Source organism: Hylobates moloch, unplaced genomic scaffold, assembly GCF_009828535.3.
Source record: "Hylobates moloch isolate HMO894 unplaced genomic scaffold, HMol_V3 SCAFFOLD_15, whole genome shotgun sequence".
NCBI classification, from domain to species: Eukaryota; Metazoa; Chordata; class Mammalia; order Primates; family Hylobatidae; genus Hylobates; species Hylobates moloch.
In genome coordinates this window covers 17491210-17507935 of record NW_026652290.1, presented here as the reverse complement: position 1 = coordinate 17507935, position 16726 = coordinate 17491210, and the positions used below count along the sequence as shown (strand labels likewise).

Here is a 16726-nt window from a genome sequence, read left to right as displayed (position 1 = left end):
GTGGCGGGATCTCAGCTCATTGCAACCTCCGCCTCCCGGGTTCAAGCGATTACTCCTGCCTCAGCCTCCCGAGTAGCTGAGACTACAGGCACTGGGATTACAGGCACATGCCATGACGCCCGACTAATTTTTGTGTTTTTAGTAGAGATGGGGTTTCACCATGTTGGCCAGGCTAGTCTCGAACTCCTGACCTCAGGTGATCTGCCTGCCTTGGCCTCCCAAGGTGCCGGGATTACCGGCATGAGCCACTGCGCCTGGCCAAGTTTTACCAGTTTTAATCTTTTGCTTTCAACAGTTTAATGTGCCTAAGAATCCCCCATGGAATTCCACAAAATGCAGACCCTGATTCAGAAAGTCTGAGGTGGGACCTGAGTTTCTGCATTCCTAACTAGCTCCCAAGCCGGACCAGTGCTGCTGGTTCTCTGACCACCCTTGTAGCAAGGATTTAAAACAGCAAATAGAAAAGAAACTTCTCCGAGGGGCACTGGGCTTGCATTGCCCGTGATCAGTGCTGCTCCTGTTGGGATGGAAAGGATGGTGGCCTTGGTCTTCCCTCTATGTCCCTTTTTCTGACTCAGGAGGGTGCTCAGATATACATGGGGACAGGCTTAGACCAGTGTTTCCCTATCCCACTAACCACCAGGAACACCCACGAGCTTCCTCTGTTCTGTTCACCAGCCCACAAGATCCACGTTGACTTTGGCCTGTTGGCAAATGTAAATTGTTTGCTCTCTTCTGTAGCTGTCAGGAGGCACATTCAAATACAGGAAAGAAAGGTGTTTTTGTTATGCCCTGTCTTGGATGATAAGTACTCAGAGGATGATCACTTTGTGCTGTTCTTTGTAAATGCTGTTTGAAATTTTATCCACAGCGACTCGGAATAGATGATTGGTGTAATGGTCCAGATGGCTTGGTTTAAAAACAAAGACCAACCCCCCTCTTTTTAGGGTGGCTTAGCATGATGACGGATGTAAAGGGTAGTTTTTTAAAAATGATATTTTTTTCTTTAATTGGCGTGGTCACAGTTTTCACAATTGGTGCAGTTCGTTTAGAGTGTGGGAACTAGAGTATGATTCCATAGATGCCATTTATCTCAGGGTTTCTGGCACAGAGGCTGAGCCAGGGCTCACCTGGGCTCACCTGGACCCATAGCCCTTCCTAGGTTTGAGCCTGGGTGTGTTGCTGAGCCGCTTGGCATAAGGGCTGCGTCCGCACTCTGCCATGGTTTCCTTCCAGGGTCAATCGAGGCAGCGTCTTCAGCTCTTGATCTGCAGGCTCAGGGCTGCTGGCTCCTCACAGAGCACCGGGGACTGGCAGGGCTGAGCCCAGTGTGGTCGTGTCCAGCCAGCCCTCTGGGTGCTGGCAGACCATCAGGGAGATGAATGAGGCTTTGAGATGAAGCCCTGAGCCCAGCGTTTGTATACCAGAACACAGGGCTTTTCAACAAATGGGTTTCTCTGCCTTGTAACTTTCCACAGGGAGAGATCTGATTGTCATCTCAGATCCAGAATTTTAAGCATGTTAAAGTCTGGAGGAGGTTCTCTGGACTGAAATGAGAGGGAGTGGTACTTCCCTTCCTTTCCTTGATAGGCGGTGGTGTAACTTCAGCTTCAGCAGCAGGGTGCTGAGTTGTCCAGGGGACATTCCATTCCTGGGTCCGTTTGCTTGTCCTTGCTGACTGTCCTGTGCAGGTAAGCTGGCCCTTTTCCATCCAGCATATATTTTTTCAGGGATTACAAAGCCCTATTTTACAGGGGTGCCAAATGTGAAAAAGCACCGTCCCCGTCCTCAAGCAACTAAGGCTGTAAAAGATGGAGGCAAAGCCACACTGAGAAGGGACCAAAGCTGCATGCTGGGACAGGGCTGGGGAAGGCCAGAAAAGCCTTGGTCGTGACGTTGGCATTAGGTGGACTGCAGAGGATGCTCCGGGTTCTGATGGCTGGAAATGTGCAAGGAAGGTATTCCAGGAGGGAACTGTATGAACAGGGACTTGGAGGCAGGATTGTCTGGGGCTTGTGGAAGGTGCCATAAATAATTCAGTTGAGCTGGAGTTTGGTGCTCATGCAGGCATGATGGAGAACAGGATTGGAGAGTCGGGGGTTGGGGGGTATCAAAGGTTGGTCGGTGGAGTTTACCCTTTGGTTGGGCAGGTGCACTGTAGCAGATGTGACGGGGATTTAGATTGGAAGTGTGTTGACATCACCTGAGCTAGTCACCTGTCTTTGGAGGAGGCTGAGCACAGATGGTGGGCAAGAAGTTGGTTTCCGTAGTGTAGTGGTTATCACAGATGGTGGGCAAGAGATGGTAGAAGAGGCAGATTGTGTGGGGGAGGCTGCATCAGACCCTCCTATGCCCCCTTCCTCTGGAATAAACCACATTCTTTGTGCTTCTCTTTGAAACCACTTCTCAATGTTGCAGCCTTTTTTGTGGGTTCCCCTGGCATCTCCCCGTGCCTTCTTTCAGATTAAGAAGATTTCCAGTTCCTGGGAGACCTGGATAGAGAAGCCTGACCTACGTGCTGGGTGGCTGAGGGACACTGGGATGGAGTGGTGGAAGGGTACCATCCCTGATGGTGGCTGGCCTACCATCAACCTGGAGGGAGGCCAGCTCCCACACGGGTGTTAGGACATGCCAGAATATGCGCCTGTCACTGAAACAGACCACCGGCGGCTGACCCTCTCGCTCCTCTTGCACAGCTGTATCCAGCATGCTCCAAGGCCACAGCTCTGTGTTCCAGGCCTTGCTGGGGACCTTCTTCACCTGGGGGATGACAGCAGCTGGGGCAGCCCTCGTGTTCGTATTCTCTAGTGGACAGGTGAGTTGCCTTGCTTTGGTTCTGGATGTTGGTGGGGAGCCCTTCGGTAAAGGGGCACCATCCCACTCCATGGAGCAGGTTTGTAGACTTTTCGACGTCCCTGGCCACACCCCCAGGCATTGTGTGTTGGGGTTTGTTCGCTGTCTTCTTATTTTCTCACCTTCTCCCTGCCAGGCTGGGAGAACAGATGTCTGCTTGCTGTAGACACCTTCACGCACCATCGTCTCCTCTCCTGACCCTTGACAGCCTCACTTGAAGGGAATGGGAAATGAGAAGCCCAGTTATTGAGGCTTCGTGAACCTGCTGCCTCATTTCTACCTGCCATGTAATTTCTTTTCTTTTCTTTTTTTTGAGACAGAATCTTGCTCCATTGCCCAGCCTGGAGTGCAGTGGCAGGATCTCAGCTCTCAGCAACCTCCGCCTCCCAGGTTCAAGTGATTCTCCTGCCTCAGCCTCCTGAGTAGCTGGGATTACAGGTGCCCGCCACCATGCCCGGCTAATTTTTGTATTTTTAGTACAGGTGGGATTTCACCACTGGTCTCAAACTCCTGACCTCAGATGATCCGCCCACCTCGGCCTCCCAAAGTGCTGGGATTGCAGGCGTGAGCCACCGCGCCTGGCCTGCCATGTAATTTCTTTCAGGCCTGGAGCAAGTGGTACTATGCATGACCGAAGAAGAACATTAGATTTCAGGTGTAACCGTCCTCCCCTGTGGCCTTGAGTTGGGTGGGATGGTTGGAAAGACCTTGGGAGAAGAAGGGGCATCTGTTCCCTTTCTCTTTTAACCCATCTCCAGGTTGTGTCCTTTCCTTTTGGGATGAATATAGACAGACCCACCTCCCTGGCCCCCTGCAAACCCTTACTTCTCTCCCCTACATCTTCCTTGTATCCTACTCACTAGCCCCAGTGCCCTCACTCACTGTCATGCCCCCACAGCCTATGCATGCCTATATCCCCCACATCTCTCCCTTCTCCCACAACCCCATCCTTACACCCCTTCTACACACTCTCCCTATAGTCCCACACACCCACACTTGCACACATACCCATATGCCCTCCCCACACCTCTGCACAACCCACACTCACCTCATATGCCTGAAATTGCATTCTTTTCTCCAACCCAGATCACCCTCAGTCCATAGCCCTGGAGCCATCCGTGGGTATCTTGATGAATGCACAATCCCTGCATCGTTCACCTCAGTAGCCTGAGACATTGTAGGAATGGCAAATGAATAAGTGACTTAAGATCTAGTTCAACATGTTGTGAGGGAGATCTGGAAATGAAAACACCTTTGGAAAGTTCGCAAGTCAGGCGCCCTTGTGTTAGAGACCAGTACAGCAGGCCTTGACTTCAACAATAAAATCCCGACCTCCCTTGCTGCACTGCACTGCCCCCGGGAGCTGATGGGTTGGAGATTGGAAATGAGAAAACACACAATCCAGAAACACAGGTTATCTGGAACCTAGGTATATAAGATGCCAAGATAAGTCAAATTCATAGAGACACATTGTAGAATAGCCAGTGGCTACAGAGGAGGGCAGAAATAAGTTATTCTTGAATGAGTACAGAGTTTCAGGGTTTTTTTTTTTTTTTTTTTTTTTTTTTAAGAGTCTTGCTCTGTCACCCAGGCTGGAGTGCAGTGGCATGATCTTGGTTCACTGCAACCTCTGCTTCCCAGGTTCAAGTGATTATCCTGCCTCAGCCTCCCGAGTAGCTGGGATTACAGGCATACATCACCATGCCCAGCTAATTTTTTTTGTAATTTTAGTAGAGACGGGGTTTCACTGATAACCCCATCTGGCCAGGCTGTTTTTTTAATTTATTTTTATTTTTTTTTGAGATAGAGTCTTGCCCTGTCACCCAGGCTGGAGTTCAGTGGCGTGATCTCAGCTCACTGCAACCTCCGCCTCCTGGGTTCAAGTGATCCTCCCACCTCAGCCTCCCAAGTAGCTGAGACTACGGGTCTGTACCACCATGCCCAGCTAATTTTTGTATTTTTAGTGGAGATGGGGTTTCACTATGTTGGTCAGGCAGGTTTTGAACTCCTGACCTCAAGTGATCTGCCTGCCTCGGCCTCCCAGACCGCTGGGATTACAGGTGTGCACCACCATGCCCAGCTGAGTTTTAATTTTGTAAAGTGAAAAGTTCTGTAGACCACCTGGCTTCTCTCACTTCAAAGAATGTCCATAGAGCTCATCCATGTTATAACATGTTCCAGAATTTCTTTTGTTTTTAAGGCTGAAGACTATTCCATTGTATGTACATACCACATTTTGTTTATCCATTCATGTATGGATGGAAAGCAAAAAAATCTCTTTATTGAAATTATAAGATGCTTATGGAAAAATGCACATTTTATTAGGCTGGTGCATTTTGTTAGGTTTGCACCAATCTAATATAAGTGTGCAGCTTGATAACTTTCCATAAATGCTCATGAAACTAGAGCCCAGATCAAGAAACAAAACAATACCAGCTCCTCACCTCATAGCCCCTTCCAATCAGGAGCCTTCAGTCTCCCTCCCAATCCCACCATCCCCGATCTTTACTCCAAGGCTCATCTCCCGTATGATCTGCAACAGCACGGATATTTTCCCTGTTTCTGTGCTTTATTTAGATGGAGTAATCATATAGTATGTGCTGTTCTGCATCTGGCTGATTTCACCCTACTTGTTTTCCAGTTTCTTTCATGTCCCTGTCTGTTTGTAAGATATAACTGTAGTATGTGTGTGCGTTCCCATGCCATTATGGTACCTGTTGTATGAGTATATCCTAATTAACATATCCATCCTACTCTTGGTGAGAATTTGGGTAGTTTCTAGTTCTGGGCTCTTACAAATAGCACTGCCGAACATTTTTCTTTGTGGGTTTGTTGAATACAAGTGCATTCCTGTCATGGGATTACTCAGGGGTGGCATACATAGTGTTCACCTCTCATTGGTGCTGCCAAATAGTTTGCCAAAATGGTGGTACTCATTTGCACCCCCATTGTGTGAGGAGTTTTTTTTTTTTTTTTTGAGACAGAGTTTTGCTCTTGTTGCCTAGGCTAGAGTGCGATGGCATGATCTTGGCTCACTGCAATGTCTGCCTCCCGAGTTCAAGCGATTCTCCTGTCTCAGCCAAGTAGCTGGGATTACAGGCATGTATTACCATGCTTGACTAATTTTTGTATTTTTAGTGGAGTTGGAGTTTCACCACATTGGCCAGGCTGACCTCAGATTCCTGACTTCAGGTGATCCACCTGCCTTGGTCTCGCAAAGTGCTGGGATTATAGGCATGAACCCTTGCACCCAGCCTATTTTTTTGTATTTTTAGTAGAGATGGGGTTTCACCATGTTGGCCAGGCTGGTCTTGAACTCCTGACCTCAGGTGATCTGCCCGCCTCAGCCTCCCACAGTGCTGGGATTACACACATGAGCACTGTGCCCGGCCTGTGTGAGGGTTTTGATTGTTCCACCTGCTCCTCTGCTCCTCACCAACGCTTGGTAATTCCCATCTTGTAGACCGGCTACTTACTAAAGGTTTACAGTTGTAATTCACAGGGAAAGCTGAGTAAGAGACAACACAAGGGCCAAGGCAAGCCAAGCACCACTTGAAAGAACACTTCTGATTGGCTATGGGGTGGATGGAAAGTTAACCAAAAACTTTCCCCGTGGTTCTTGGCCCATTGTATAAACTGAGGAGCTCACGAGCTCAGGAGTCGGCCAGTCTTTATTTGTGTGGCTCTTTTGGGCCTTATGGTTTCTTCTTGTCCCAGGAAACATCATCTTATTTTCTCTTGGAAACTGAAACATCTTGTTTTGATTTTCAGAGGCGGATCTTAGATGGAAGTCTTGGCTTTGCTGCAGGGGTAAGTAGCATGTAGTAGGAGAAATGGAAATTGAGGCATACTGATTCTGACATTTGTCTGCCAAGGGCTGTCTTCAGTCCCTCCCCTTGCAACCTAGATGCATCTCTGTGTTCCTCAGGCACTAACACCTCCCTCTTATCACCTGCCATATTTATTTCCCAGCTTATCAAATGCCCATTTCTCTTTAGACAGCAATTGAGTTTTATTTGACAGCTACCTCAGGACTAGGAAAATAAGATCATATTTGGTAAGGGCTTAGCACAGGCCTAGCCTAATACATAGTTGGCTCTAACTATACTTTTTTTTCCTCCCCTTCTCCCTTAAAAGATCTTTTTTATAGGCCTTTTTTTTTTGTTTGTTTTTTTGTGACAGTTTTACCCTGTCACCCAGGCTAGAGTATAGTGGCACAATCATGGTTCATTGCAGCTTCAACTTCTCTGGGCTCAGGTGATCCTCCCAACTCAGCCTCCTGAGTAGCTGGGACTACAGGCATGTGCCAATGTGCCTGGCTGGTTTTTGAGTTTTTTCAGAGATGGGGTTTCACCATGTTGCCCAGGCTGGTCTTGAACTCCTGGGCTCAAGTGATCCACTTGCCTAGGCCTCCAAAAGTGCTGGGATTACAGGCATGAATTATGGAAGCCGGCATATTATAGACATTGTTAAACATGTAAAAATTGTGGATAGAAGCCTGTGATGCATCCCAGACACCCATCTCCCAACTTCAATCATTATTGACATTTTGCTAATCTCAATTCACCTGTCCTCCCCAAAACTTCTTGGGAGGTTAGAATATTTTATAAAAGCTAATCCCAGACGACATGTAATTCCACCTGTAGATTCAACACACATGTCTAATGGAATGACTTTTTAAAAATAAACATAATCACATGGCCATTATACCTACCAAATTAATAATTCCTTTTTATGATCTAACATCCAGTTCATATTCAGATTTTCTCCATCTTTCTAAAGGGGTCATCTAATATTGTTTTGTTATAATCGGGGTCCAAACAAGGTTTCTACATTGCATTTGTTTGTTATATCTTTTAAATCTCTTTAATTTTTTAACAGTTCATTTTTTTTTTCATGCTAGTAATTTGTTGGAGAAACTGGGTCATTTGTCTCTAGAATGTTGGCTGATTACTTCCTTGTGGTGCTGTCTAACTTGTTCCTCAGTCCCCTGTATTTCCTGTAAGCTGAGAGTTAGACCTGGAGTCTTGATTAGTTCAGATTCCATTTTTCAGGCATGAAGATGTCATGGTGCTGTGTATTGCAGATGTATCACCCATATCAAAAGGCATGTAATATGTGGGTTTCCCTTTTAGTTGATCAGGGTTTGGTTTCTTTCCTCAGTTTTTATAGCCCTGCGATCTGGAAAAACTAGCCTGGAGGTGGAGCCTGCCAGAGGCCATCTGAGTCAGTAGCTGTTAGACTGGAGCCACTGTTCCATCAAAAACACCGTCCTTTCCGAGCCATACACAGGTGCACAGAGAGTGTTGAGAAAATTAGTTTCTAGGTCCTCAGCTTCCATATGTTCTCTTCCCTGTAACTGCTGTGCCTGAGAATGCTGGGGAAGCCAGCCCTCCTTTCCTTCCTTCCTTGGCACAGCTTCCCTTTCCCACCTTACACAAGAAAGATGCTCTTGCCTTATGATCTTGTCTCTGGGTGGCATGGTCTTCAGGCAGACATGGAGGGCCCCTTGGAATGTTGGTGCTGGCGTGGAGAAAGTGAAGGGCCCTGTCTCTAAGCACTGGGCCTAAGTCCATTTTTTTTTTTTTTTTGAAATGGAGTCTCCCTCTCTTGTCCAGGCTGGAGTGCAGTGGCTGGATCTTGGCTTACTGCAACCTCTGCCTCCCGAGTTCAAGCAATTCTCCTGCTGCAGGCTCCCGAGTAACTGGGATTACAGGGGTGCACCACCGTGCCTGGCTATTTTTTTTTGTATTTTTAGTAGAGACGGGGTTTTGCCATGTTGGCCAGGCTGGTCTCGAACTCCTGACCTCAGGTGGTCTACCCGACTCAGCCTCCCAAAGTGCTGGGATTACAGGTGTGAGCCACCATGCCTGGCCCACAATTCCTTTAGCAGATCTGATGCTGTCCTGTCCTTTGAAGGTGGTTCTAATCAAATTGTCAGCAGAGAGGTCCTTGAAAGTAATTTTCTATGATGGACTACCCTGGGATTTTGGACCTGTAACTTGAAAAGAGTACAAAGAACAGAATGCCAATATTATAACACAACATCTCTTTTTTTCCCCATCCTCTCATTTATATGAACACATTTTCTCTTCCTTATGTTATGAAAAAGAAAAAAAAGACAAGAAAAAAATAATAAAATTGATGAACTCTGTCTTATTCTAGTAATGACTACTTAATAACTATCCTCATATAGATGAATGAATTGAAAAAACAAGAATAAAGCCCCATTCACTAATATATACATTTCAAATAACATTTTGCTTTGTAATGTTTAATAATTATAAAATGGTTTATTATATATTTATTCTTATGAATCTCTTTCCTATCACTAATAGTTATCATTATTAAATCCAGGAAATTGTTATTTAAGCATTTAGAGCCCTAGGCTCACAGGAAAATTTAAAAAATTAAATTAAAATGTATGTAGATACTTATTTATTTTTCCCTTTTTTTTTTAAAGTTTCAGTAGGTTTTGGGGGGAACAGGTGATGTTTGATTAGAAGGATAAGTTCTTTAGTGGTAATTTCTGAGATTTTGGTGCACCCAGCACCCAAGCAATGTACACTGTACCCAATATGTAGTCTTTTATCGCTCACCCCCAGCCCCCCTACCCTTTCCACCAGATTCCCAAAGTCCACTGTATCATTCTTATGCCTAGCTTAGCTCCCGCTTATGAGTGAAGACGTGATGTTTGGTTTTCCATTCCTGAGTGACTTCACATAGAATAATGAATTCCATCCTGATTGCTGTGAATACCATTATTTCATTCCTTTTTAATGGCTGAGTAGTAGTCCATTATACACACACACACACACACACACACACACACACACACAAACACACATATACGTATATATATACACATATATACATATATGTGTGTATATATACGTATATATATACGTATATATACATATATACACATATGTGTATATATATACGTATATATACACATATACACATATACATATATGTGTATATACGTATATGTGTGTGTGTGTGTATATATGTGTGTGTATATATATATCACATTTTCTTTATCCACTCCGTGATTGGTGGGCATTTGGGCTGGTTCCATATTTTTACAATTGTGAACTGTGTTGCTATAAACACGTGTGTGCAAGTATCTTTTTTGTATAATGACTTCTTTTCCTCTGAGTAGATACCTAGTAGTGGGATTGCTGGATCCAATGGTAGATCTACTTTTAGTTCTTTAAAAGGAACTTCCACACTGTTTTCCATAGTGGTTGTGTTTACATTCCCACTAGCAGTGTAAAAATGTTCCCTTTTCACCACATCCGTACCAACATCTATTATTTTTTGATTTTTTTATTATGGCCGTTCTTGCAGGAGTAAGGTGGTGTTGCATTGTGGTTTTGATTTGCATTTCCCCGATCATTAGTGATGTTGCAGGTTTTTTCTTATGTTTGTTGGCTATTTGTATATCTTCATTTGAGAATTGTCCATTCACGTCCTTAGCCCACTTGTTGATGGGATTGTTTGTTTTTTTCTTGCTGATTTGTTTGAGTTCCTTGTAGATTCTGGATATTGGTCCTTTGTCAGATGTATAGATTGCAAAGGTTTTCTCCCGCTCTGTGGGTTGCCTGTTTGCTGATCATTTCTTTTGCTGTGAAGAAGCTTTTTATTATTTATTTATTTATTTATTTTTATTATGTTTTGAGATGGAGCCTCACTCTGTGGGTTGCCTGTTTGCTGATTATTTCTTTTGCTGTGAAGAAGCTTTTTATTATTTATTTATTTATTTTATTATTTTTTGAGATGGAGCCTCACTCTGTCACCCAGGCTGGAGTGTGGTGGTGTGGTCTCAGCTCACTGCATTCTCTGTCACCAGGGTTCAAGCAATTCTCCTGCCTCAGCCTCCCAAGTAGCTGGGATTACAGGCGCCCACCACCATGCCTGGCTAATTTTTTGTATTTTCAGTAGAGATGGAGTTTCACCATGTTGGCCAGGCTAGTCTTAAACTCCAGACCTCAAATTATCTGCCTGCCTCAGCCTCTCAGAGTGCTGGGACCCCAGGCGTGAGCCACTGTGCCTGACCTACAGAAGCTTTTTGGTTTATAAGTCTTATCTATTTATCATTGTTTTTGTTACATTTGCTTTTGGGTTCTTGGTCATGAAATCTTTGCCTAAGGGTTTTTCCAGTGTTACCTTCTAGAATTTTTATGGTTTCAGGTCTTACATTTAAGTCTTTGATCCATCTTAAGTTGATTTTTGTATAAGGTGAGAGATGAGGATCCAGTTTCATTCTTGTATATGTGGCTTTCCAATGATCTCAGCACCATTTGTTGAATAGGACGTCCTTTGTCCACTTTGTTTTTGTTTGCTTTGTAGAAGATCAGTTGGCTGTAAGTATTTACCTTTATTTCTGGGTTCTCTATTCTCTTCCATTGGTCTACATGCCTATTTTTATACCAGTACCATGCTGTTTTGGTGACCGTAGTCTTAAAGTATAGTTTCAAGTTGGGTAGTGTGATGCCTCCAGATTTGTTCTGTTTGCTTAGTCTTGCTTTGGCTATGTGGGCTCTTTTTTGGTTCCATATGAATTTTAGGATTATTTTTTCTAGTTCTGTGAAGAATGATGATGGTATTTTGATGGGAATTGCGTTGAATTTGTAGATTGCTTTTGGCAGTGTCGTCATTTTTACCATATTGATTCTCTACCCATCCGTATGCATGGGAGGTGTTTCCATGTGTTTGTGTCGTCTATGACTTCTTTCAGCAGTCCTCGTAGAGTTCTTTCACCTTCTTGGTTAGGTATATTCCTAAGTATTATTATTATTTTGCAGCTATTGTAAAAGGGGTTGAGTTTTTGCTTTGATTCTCAGCTTTATTGCTGTTGGTGTATAGCAGAGCTACTGATATGTATACATTAATTTTGTATCCTGAAACTTTGCTGAATTTATGTATCAGTTCTAGGAGCTTTTTGGATGAGTCTTCAGGGTTTTCTAGGTATACGATCATATCGTCGGCAAACAGTGATGTTTGACTTCCTCTTTACTGATTTGGATGCCCTTTCTTTCTTTCTCTTGTCTAATTGCTGTGGCTGGGACTTCTAGTACTATGTTGAATAGAAGTGGTGAAAGTGGGTATCCTTGTCTTGTTCCAGTTCTCAGGGGGAATGCTTTCAACTTTTCCCCTTTCAGTATAATGTTGGTTGTGGGTTTGTCCTGGATGATTTTTATTACCTTAAGGTATGTCCCTTCTATGCTGATTTTACTGAGGGTTTTAATCTAAAACGTATGCAGATATTTATATGTCAGGGAAGTGTGATAAAGAAATCAATAATATGGCTAGGTGTGGTGGCTCATGCCTGTAATCCCAGCACTTTGGGAGGCTGAAGTGGGTGGATCACCTGAGGTCAGAAGTTTGAGACCAGCGTGGCCAACATGGTGAAACCCCATCTCTGCTAAAAATACAAAGTTAGCTGGGCATGGTGTCACATGCCTCTAATCCCAGCTACTTGGGAAGCTGAGGCAGGAGAATCGCTTGAACTGGGGAGGCGGAGGTTGCAGTGAGCCGAGATTGCACCCTTGCACTCCAGCCCGGGCAATAGAGTGAGACTCTATCAAAAAAAGAAAATCAATAATAGATTTTCTAGTATAAATATAAGTTGCTTTAGGATATATTCTGTGGTGAAATAGAATTGAAATACAAGTCAAGCAGAAAAAGCAATGATTTAAATTTTTTGGCTTTTGAAAAAGAGTTTGCTTATGGTGCATTTGTGTGTGTGTGTGTGTGTGTGTGTGTGTAAAATGTAACATGCAAGCATAAGTGCATCAAACAAAGAAACATAGGCTTGTTTATGTATTCTGTTTTTAAGTGGATAATGATGGGAATAAAATCTCTATTCTATTTAGGTCCTACTGGATTCACTTAAAAGACTGATGAGCTAGGCTGGGCATGGTGGCTCACACCTGTAATTCCAGCACTTTGGGAGGCTGATGCGAGTGGATCACCTGAGGTCAGGAGCTTAAGACCAGCCTGGCCAACATGGTGAAACACTGTCTCTACTAAAAAAAAAGACAAAAAACAGAAATTAGCCAGGCATGGTGGCGGGCACCTGTAATCCTAGCTACTTGGGAGGCTGAAACAGAAGAATTGCTTGAACCCAGGAGGTGGAGGTTGCAGTGAGCCGAGATTGCACCATTGCACTCCAGCCTGGGCAACAGAGTGAGACTCCGTCTCAAAAAAAAAAAAAAAGACTAATCAAACAGTTTTATTTAAACAAATCTATCTACTTAGCTACCTACCTACCTCCCTATTTACCTACCTACCTGTCTGTCTATCTGTCTATATCTGATCTATCTATCTGCATATATATATGCCTAAAATGATATCTTCTGCAACTATTTAAACTGGAGACAAAAACGTTTTAAATGTCAACTTACAAATGAGTGATGGGGCACCTAGTTTTTCAAAGTTCTTTTTTTTTTTTTTTTTTTTTCTGAGACCGAGTCTTAGTCTGTCACCTAGGCTGGACTGCAAAGGTGTGGTCTCTGCTCACTACAAGCTCCACCTCCCAGGTTCATGCCATTCTCCTGCCTCAGCTTCCCGAGTAGCTGGAACTACAGGTGCACGCCGCCACGCCTGGCTAATTTTTTGTACTTTTAGTAGAGACGGGGTTTCACCATGTTAGCCAGGATGGTCTCGACTCCTGACCTCATGATCCACCCACCTCGGCCTCCCGAAGTGCTGGGATTACAGGCGTGAGCCACTGTGCTCTAGATTGCTCTTTTAGATCAGAAGCTATTGTAAGATTCACATAGCAAAAGCCAAAAACCAAAAAAAACCAAGAAAGGAAACAAATCAACAAAACCAGATAGAGTGTAAGAAGTTTTCAGGACATGAAGAATGAATTTGGGAGCATGAAAACGTGAACATTTAAGATGTAATTTCCTTAAAAAAAAAAAAATCACAAGGCCAGTGTGTTATCACGAATGAGGAGCTCGGATAGTTGTACTTCTGACTTTTAAAGTAGTCAGTAGAAAGAAAGAGACTCTAAAGATTATGTGTGTATATTTATCAGAAAGAAATTATTTACTTTTCTGAAATTGTCCTTGAGCCAGATGCGGTATCTCACGCCTATAATCCCAGCACTTTGGGAGGCAGAGGCAGGCGGATCACTTGAGCTCAGGAGTTCGAGACCAGTCTGGACAACATGGAGAAACCCTGTCTCTGTCAAAAAACAAAACAAAACAAAAGAAAACCAAAAATTAGCCAGGCATGGTGGCATGCGCCTATAATCTCAGCTAGTTGAGAGGCTAAGGCAGGAGAATCGCTCGAGCCTGGGAGGCAGAGGCTGCAGTGAGCCAAGATCGTGCCATTGCATTCCAGCCTGGGCAACAGGAGTGAAACCCACTCCCAAAACAACAATAACAAACATTGTCCTTGAATATGAGGTAGTTGCACAAAGAAACTCCTGGTGGGTCCCCAGATACATAGGGAATGTCAGAACATCATGTGGGAGACGGCTGGGACTCAAACCCAGGGGATTTTAACAACTCAAAGTGGATTCTCGTACGTGTCTCGCTGAACTAGGGAAAGGCAGTATGGTCCAGGTGGCTGGGCAGTCACAATGGCTTGTGCTTATATCATGGAATAAATTACATTTAATAAGGCCAACTCATTGGCTGGGGCAGTAACTCTTAACCGAGGGCAATGTTGCCCTCCAGGTGGCATTTAGCACGTTTGCCACGTTGGTATCTAGTGGGTAGAGGCCAGGGATGCTACTTAACATCCTGCAACACACAGGACACGATGCATCACAACCACAAAGGACTCTCCAGCCCCAAGTGCCAGTCATGCCAAGGCTGAGAAACCTGGGTCTAGAGAATTTGTTGTATCATCTCTAGCCAGAGAGTAGAATGTGGAAAAATTCAGATGTAAAAAAAAAAAGAAAAGTCCCCTTGCCTCTTCCCCTTACTTCTCATAGGTCACCACTGTCAATCCTGAGTCTGTATCCTTGGAGAAATTGTATTATGCATACGTAGTGAGTGTCAGGTCAGTGAAATGTGCCATAATGCGTGGTACCGTAAAGGCTTTGCTCCCTCAACCCAGTTCTGAGATGCTTTGAATATATGTCTTGAAAAAGACAAAACTGGCTATAAGATAGTTGACTGGGGTCCCATTGTACCTTGCACAGATGTCTGCACAGCACTGTAGCGTGGTGTTACAGTTGGTTTGTATACATTTATGTATATGTTGTGTGTACGTTGCAATACATCTGTAATATAATGCTGCAGTGACATATTTATACAATATATAATTGTTCACCAAAATAGGTGTTTCTGTAACAGATTCCAGGGACAAAGGACATGCGTATTTTAAATATGCTTAGCAAAAATATATTTCGCAAGTTGTTTTTTCTCATTAGCAGGGCCCTGGAAGTGTTAATCATTTCTTCTTGATGTCTCATTTTGGAATTTATTTGCCTATTTTTCTCCTGACTCCTTAAATTTCTCTCCAAGTCTCTAGTAATCATTGTCTGTCTCTCATCAGCACCTGTGTCTAGCCTTGACTTTTTTTTTTTTGCCCGAGGCATGAACTTAATAGGGAGAGTGGTTACCATCAAAAAGTCATTATTCCCTCTCAGGATCCTAGAGTAATATACCTTAAAGGGTGGAAAAGATTTTAGGTGATTAGAATACCTAATATTTATTGAGTCCTTACTGTGTACAAGGTGTTCTGCCAAACACTCTACCTAGATCATCTAATTTAATTTTATAATAATGACTCTTTGACGTATATACCAGTTACTATTATTCCTCCCCACTTGACAGGAACAGTGAGTTTAAATAAATTGTTCAGTATCACATGGTGAGCAGATCCAGGATTTTTTTGAAATGCAGTCTCACTCTGTCACCCAGGCTAGAGTACAGTGGCGTGATCTCAGCTGACTGCAACCTCTGCCTCCCGGGCTCAAGTGATTCTGCCTCAGCCTCCCTAGTAGCTGTGATTACAGGCACCCACCACCACGCTCAGCTAATGTTTGTATTTTTAGTAGAGACGGAGTTTCGCCATGTTGGCCAGGCTGGTCCCAAACTCCTTACTTCAGGTGATCCACCCACCTTGGCCTCCCAAAGTGCTGAGATTATAGGCGTGAGCCACTGTGCCCGGCCTGAGATCCAGGATTTGAACTCATAGTCTGACTGTAGAATTTCCACTCTTATACCACAGTGCCTCTGAGCTGATGTCTGGTCCAGCTGCCTTTGTTTACAGACAAGAAACAAGTCTGGGGAGAGTAAATGTCTTATTTAGAATTGAAAATTGCTAGATAACGGCGGAGGTAGGATGGAACCCAGATAAGATGTCAGGGGCTGCCAGTATTTGGCAGAGTGACCTTGGGCAAGCTCATTGGTCTTCCTGGGCCTCCGTTGACTCTGCTGAGGAATGAGGACATTGGAATGGATGGTTCATTAAGACCTCCTTGTTCCTGCATATTTAAAGGGACAAGTTGCAGCACAGGTTAGCAAACATCTTTTCGTTGTAAGGTAATTGTGAAGTGTTTCAGTTGGATTTTAGTTCACCTACTTAGGGATATGATTCAGTGGCAAAATTAAACATGCAGTTGAATATCCTTTTCATGTGAGTGAGAAGGCAGTCATTGTCCCAAAAGACATCTGGATGAATTTGGAGTGGCTGAAACATCGGGGATCACCATTTTAATTTTATTTGCTGTGGATCTGCTGTGTCTCTTTGGCAAGGCTTGAACCAACTAGGAATCTCTACATCAGTGCATATTCTATCAAGGAAAAAGCACTTATATGGAATAATAGGACCATGAAGCTGCAGAAGAGAAAGACAGTCTACCAATCAAGAAACTTACTTTTAGGCATGAAAAGGCAATTTA

General features: G+C 43.9%; 1 protein-coding gene across 8 annotated transcripts in view; it reads left to right on the top strand.

Annotated features, from left to right (window-relative positions):
* The window catches only part of SLC39A11 (solute carrier family 39 member 11), a 463694-nt gene that overhangs the window by 1215 nt on the left and 445753 nt on the right, over positions 1 to 16726 (top strand). For all 8 annotated transcript variants that reach the window (XM_032176498.2, XM_058428502.1, XM_032176499.2 and 5 more), the window contains 2 exons: positions 2697 to 2815; positions 6625 to 6663. In XM_032176498.2, the coding sequence (XP_032032389.1) occupies positions 2708 to 2815; positions 6625 to 6663 (147 nt within the window). In that variant the 5' untranslated portion in view covers positions 2697 to 2707. The remainder of the gene's footprint in view (positions 1 to 2696; positions 2816 to 6624; positions 6664 to 16726) is intronic.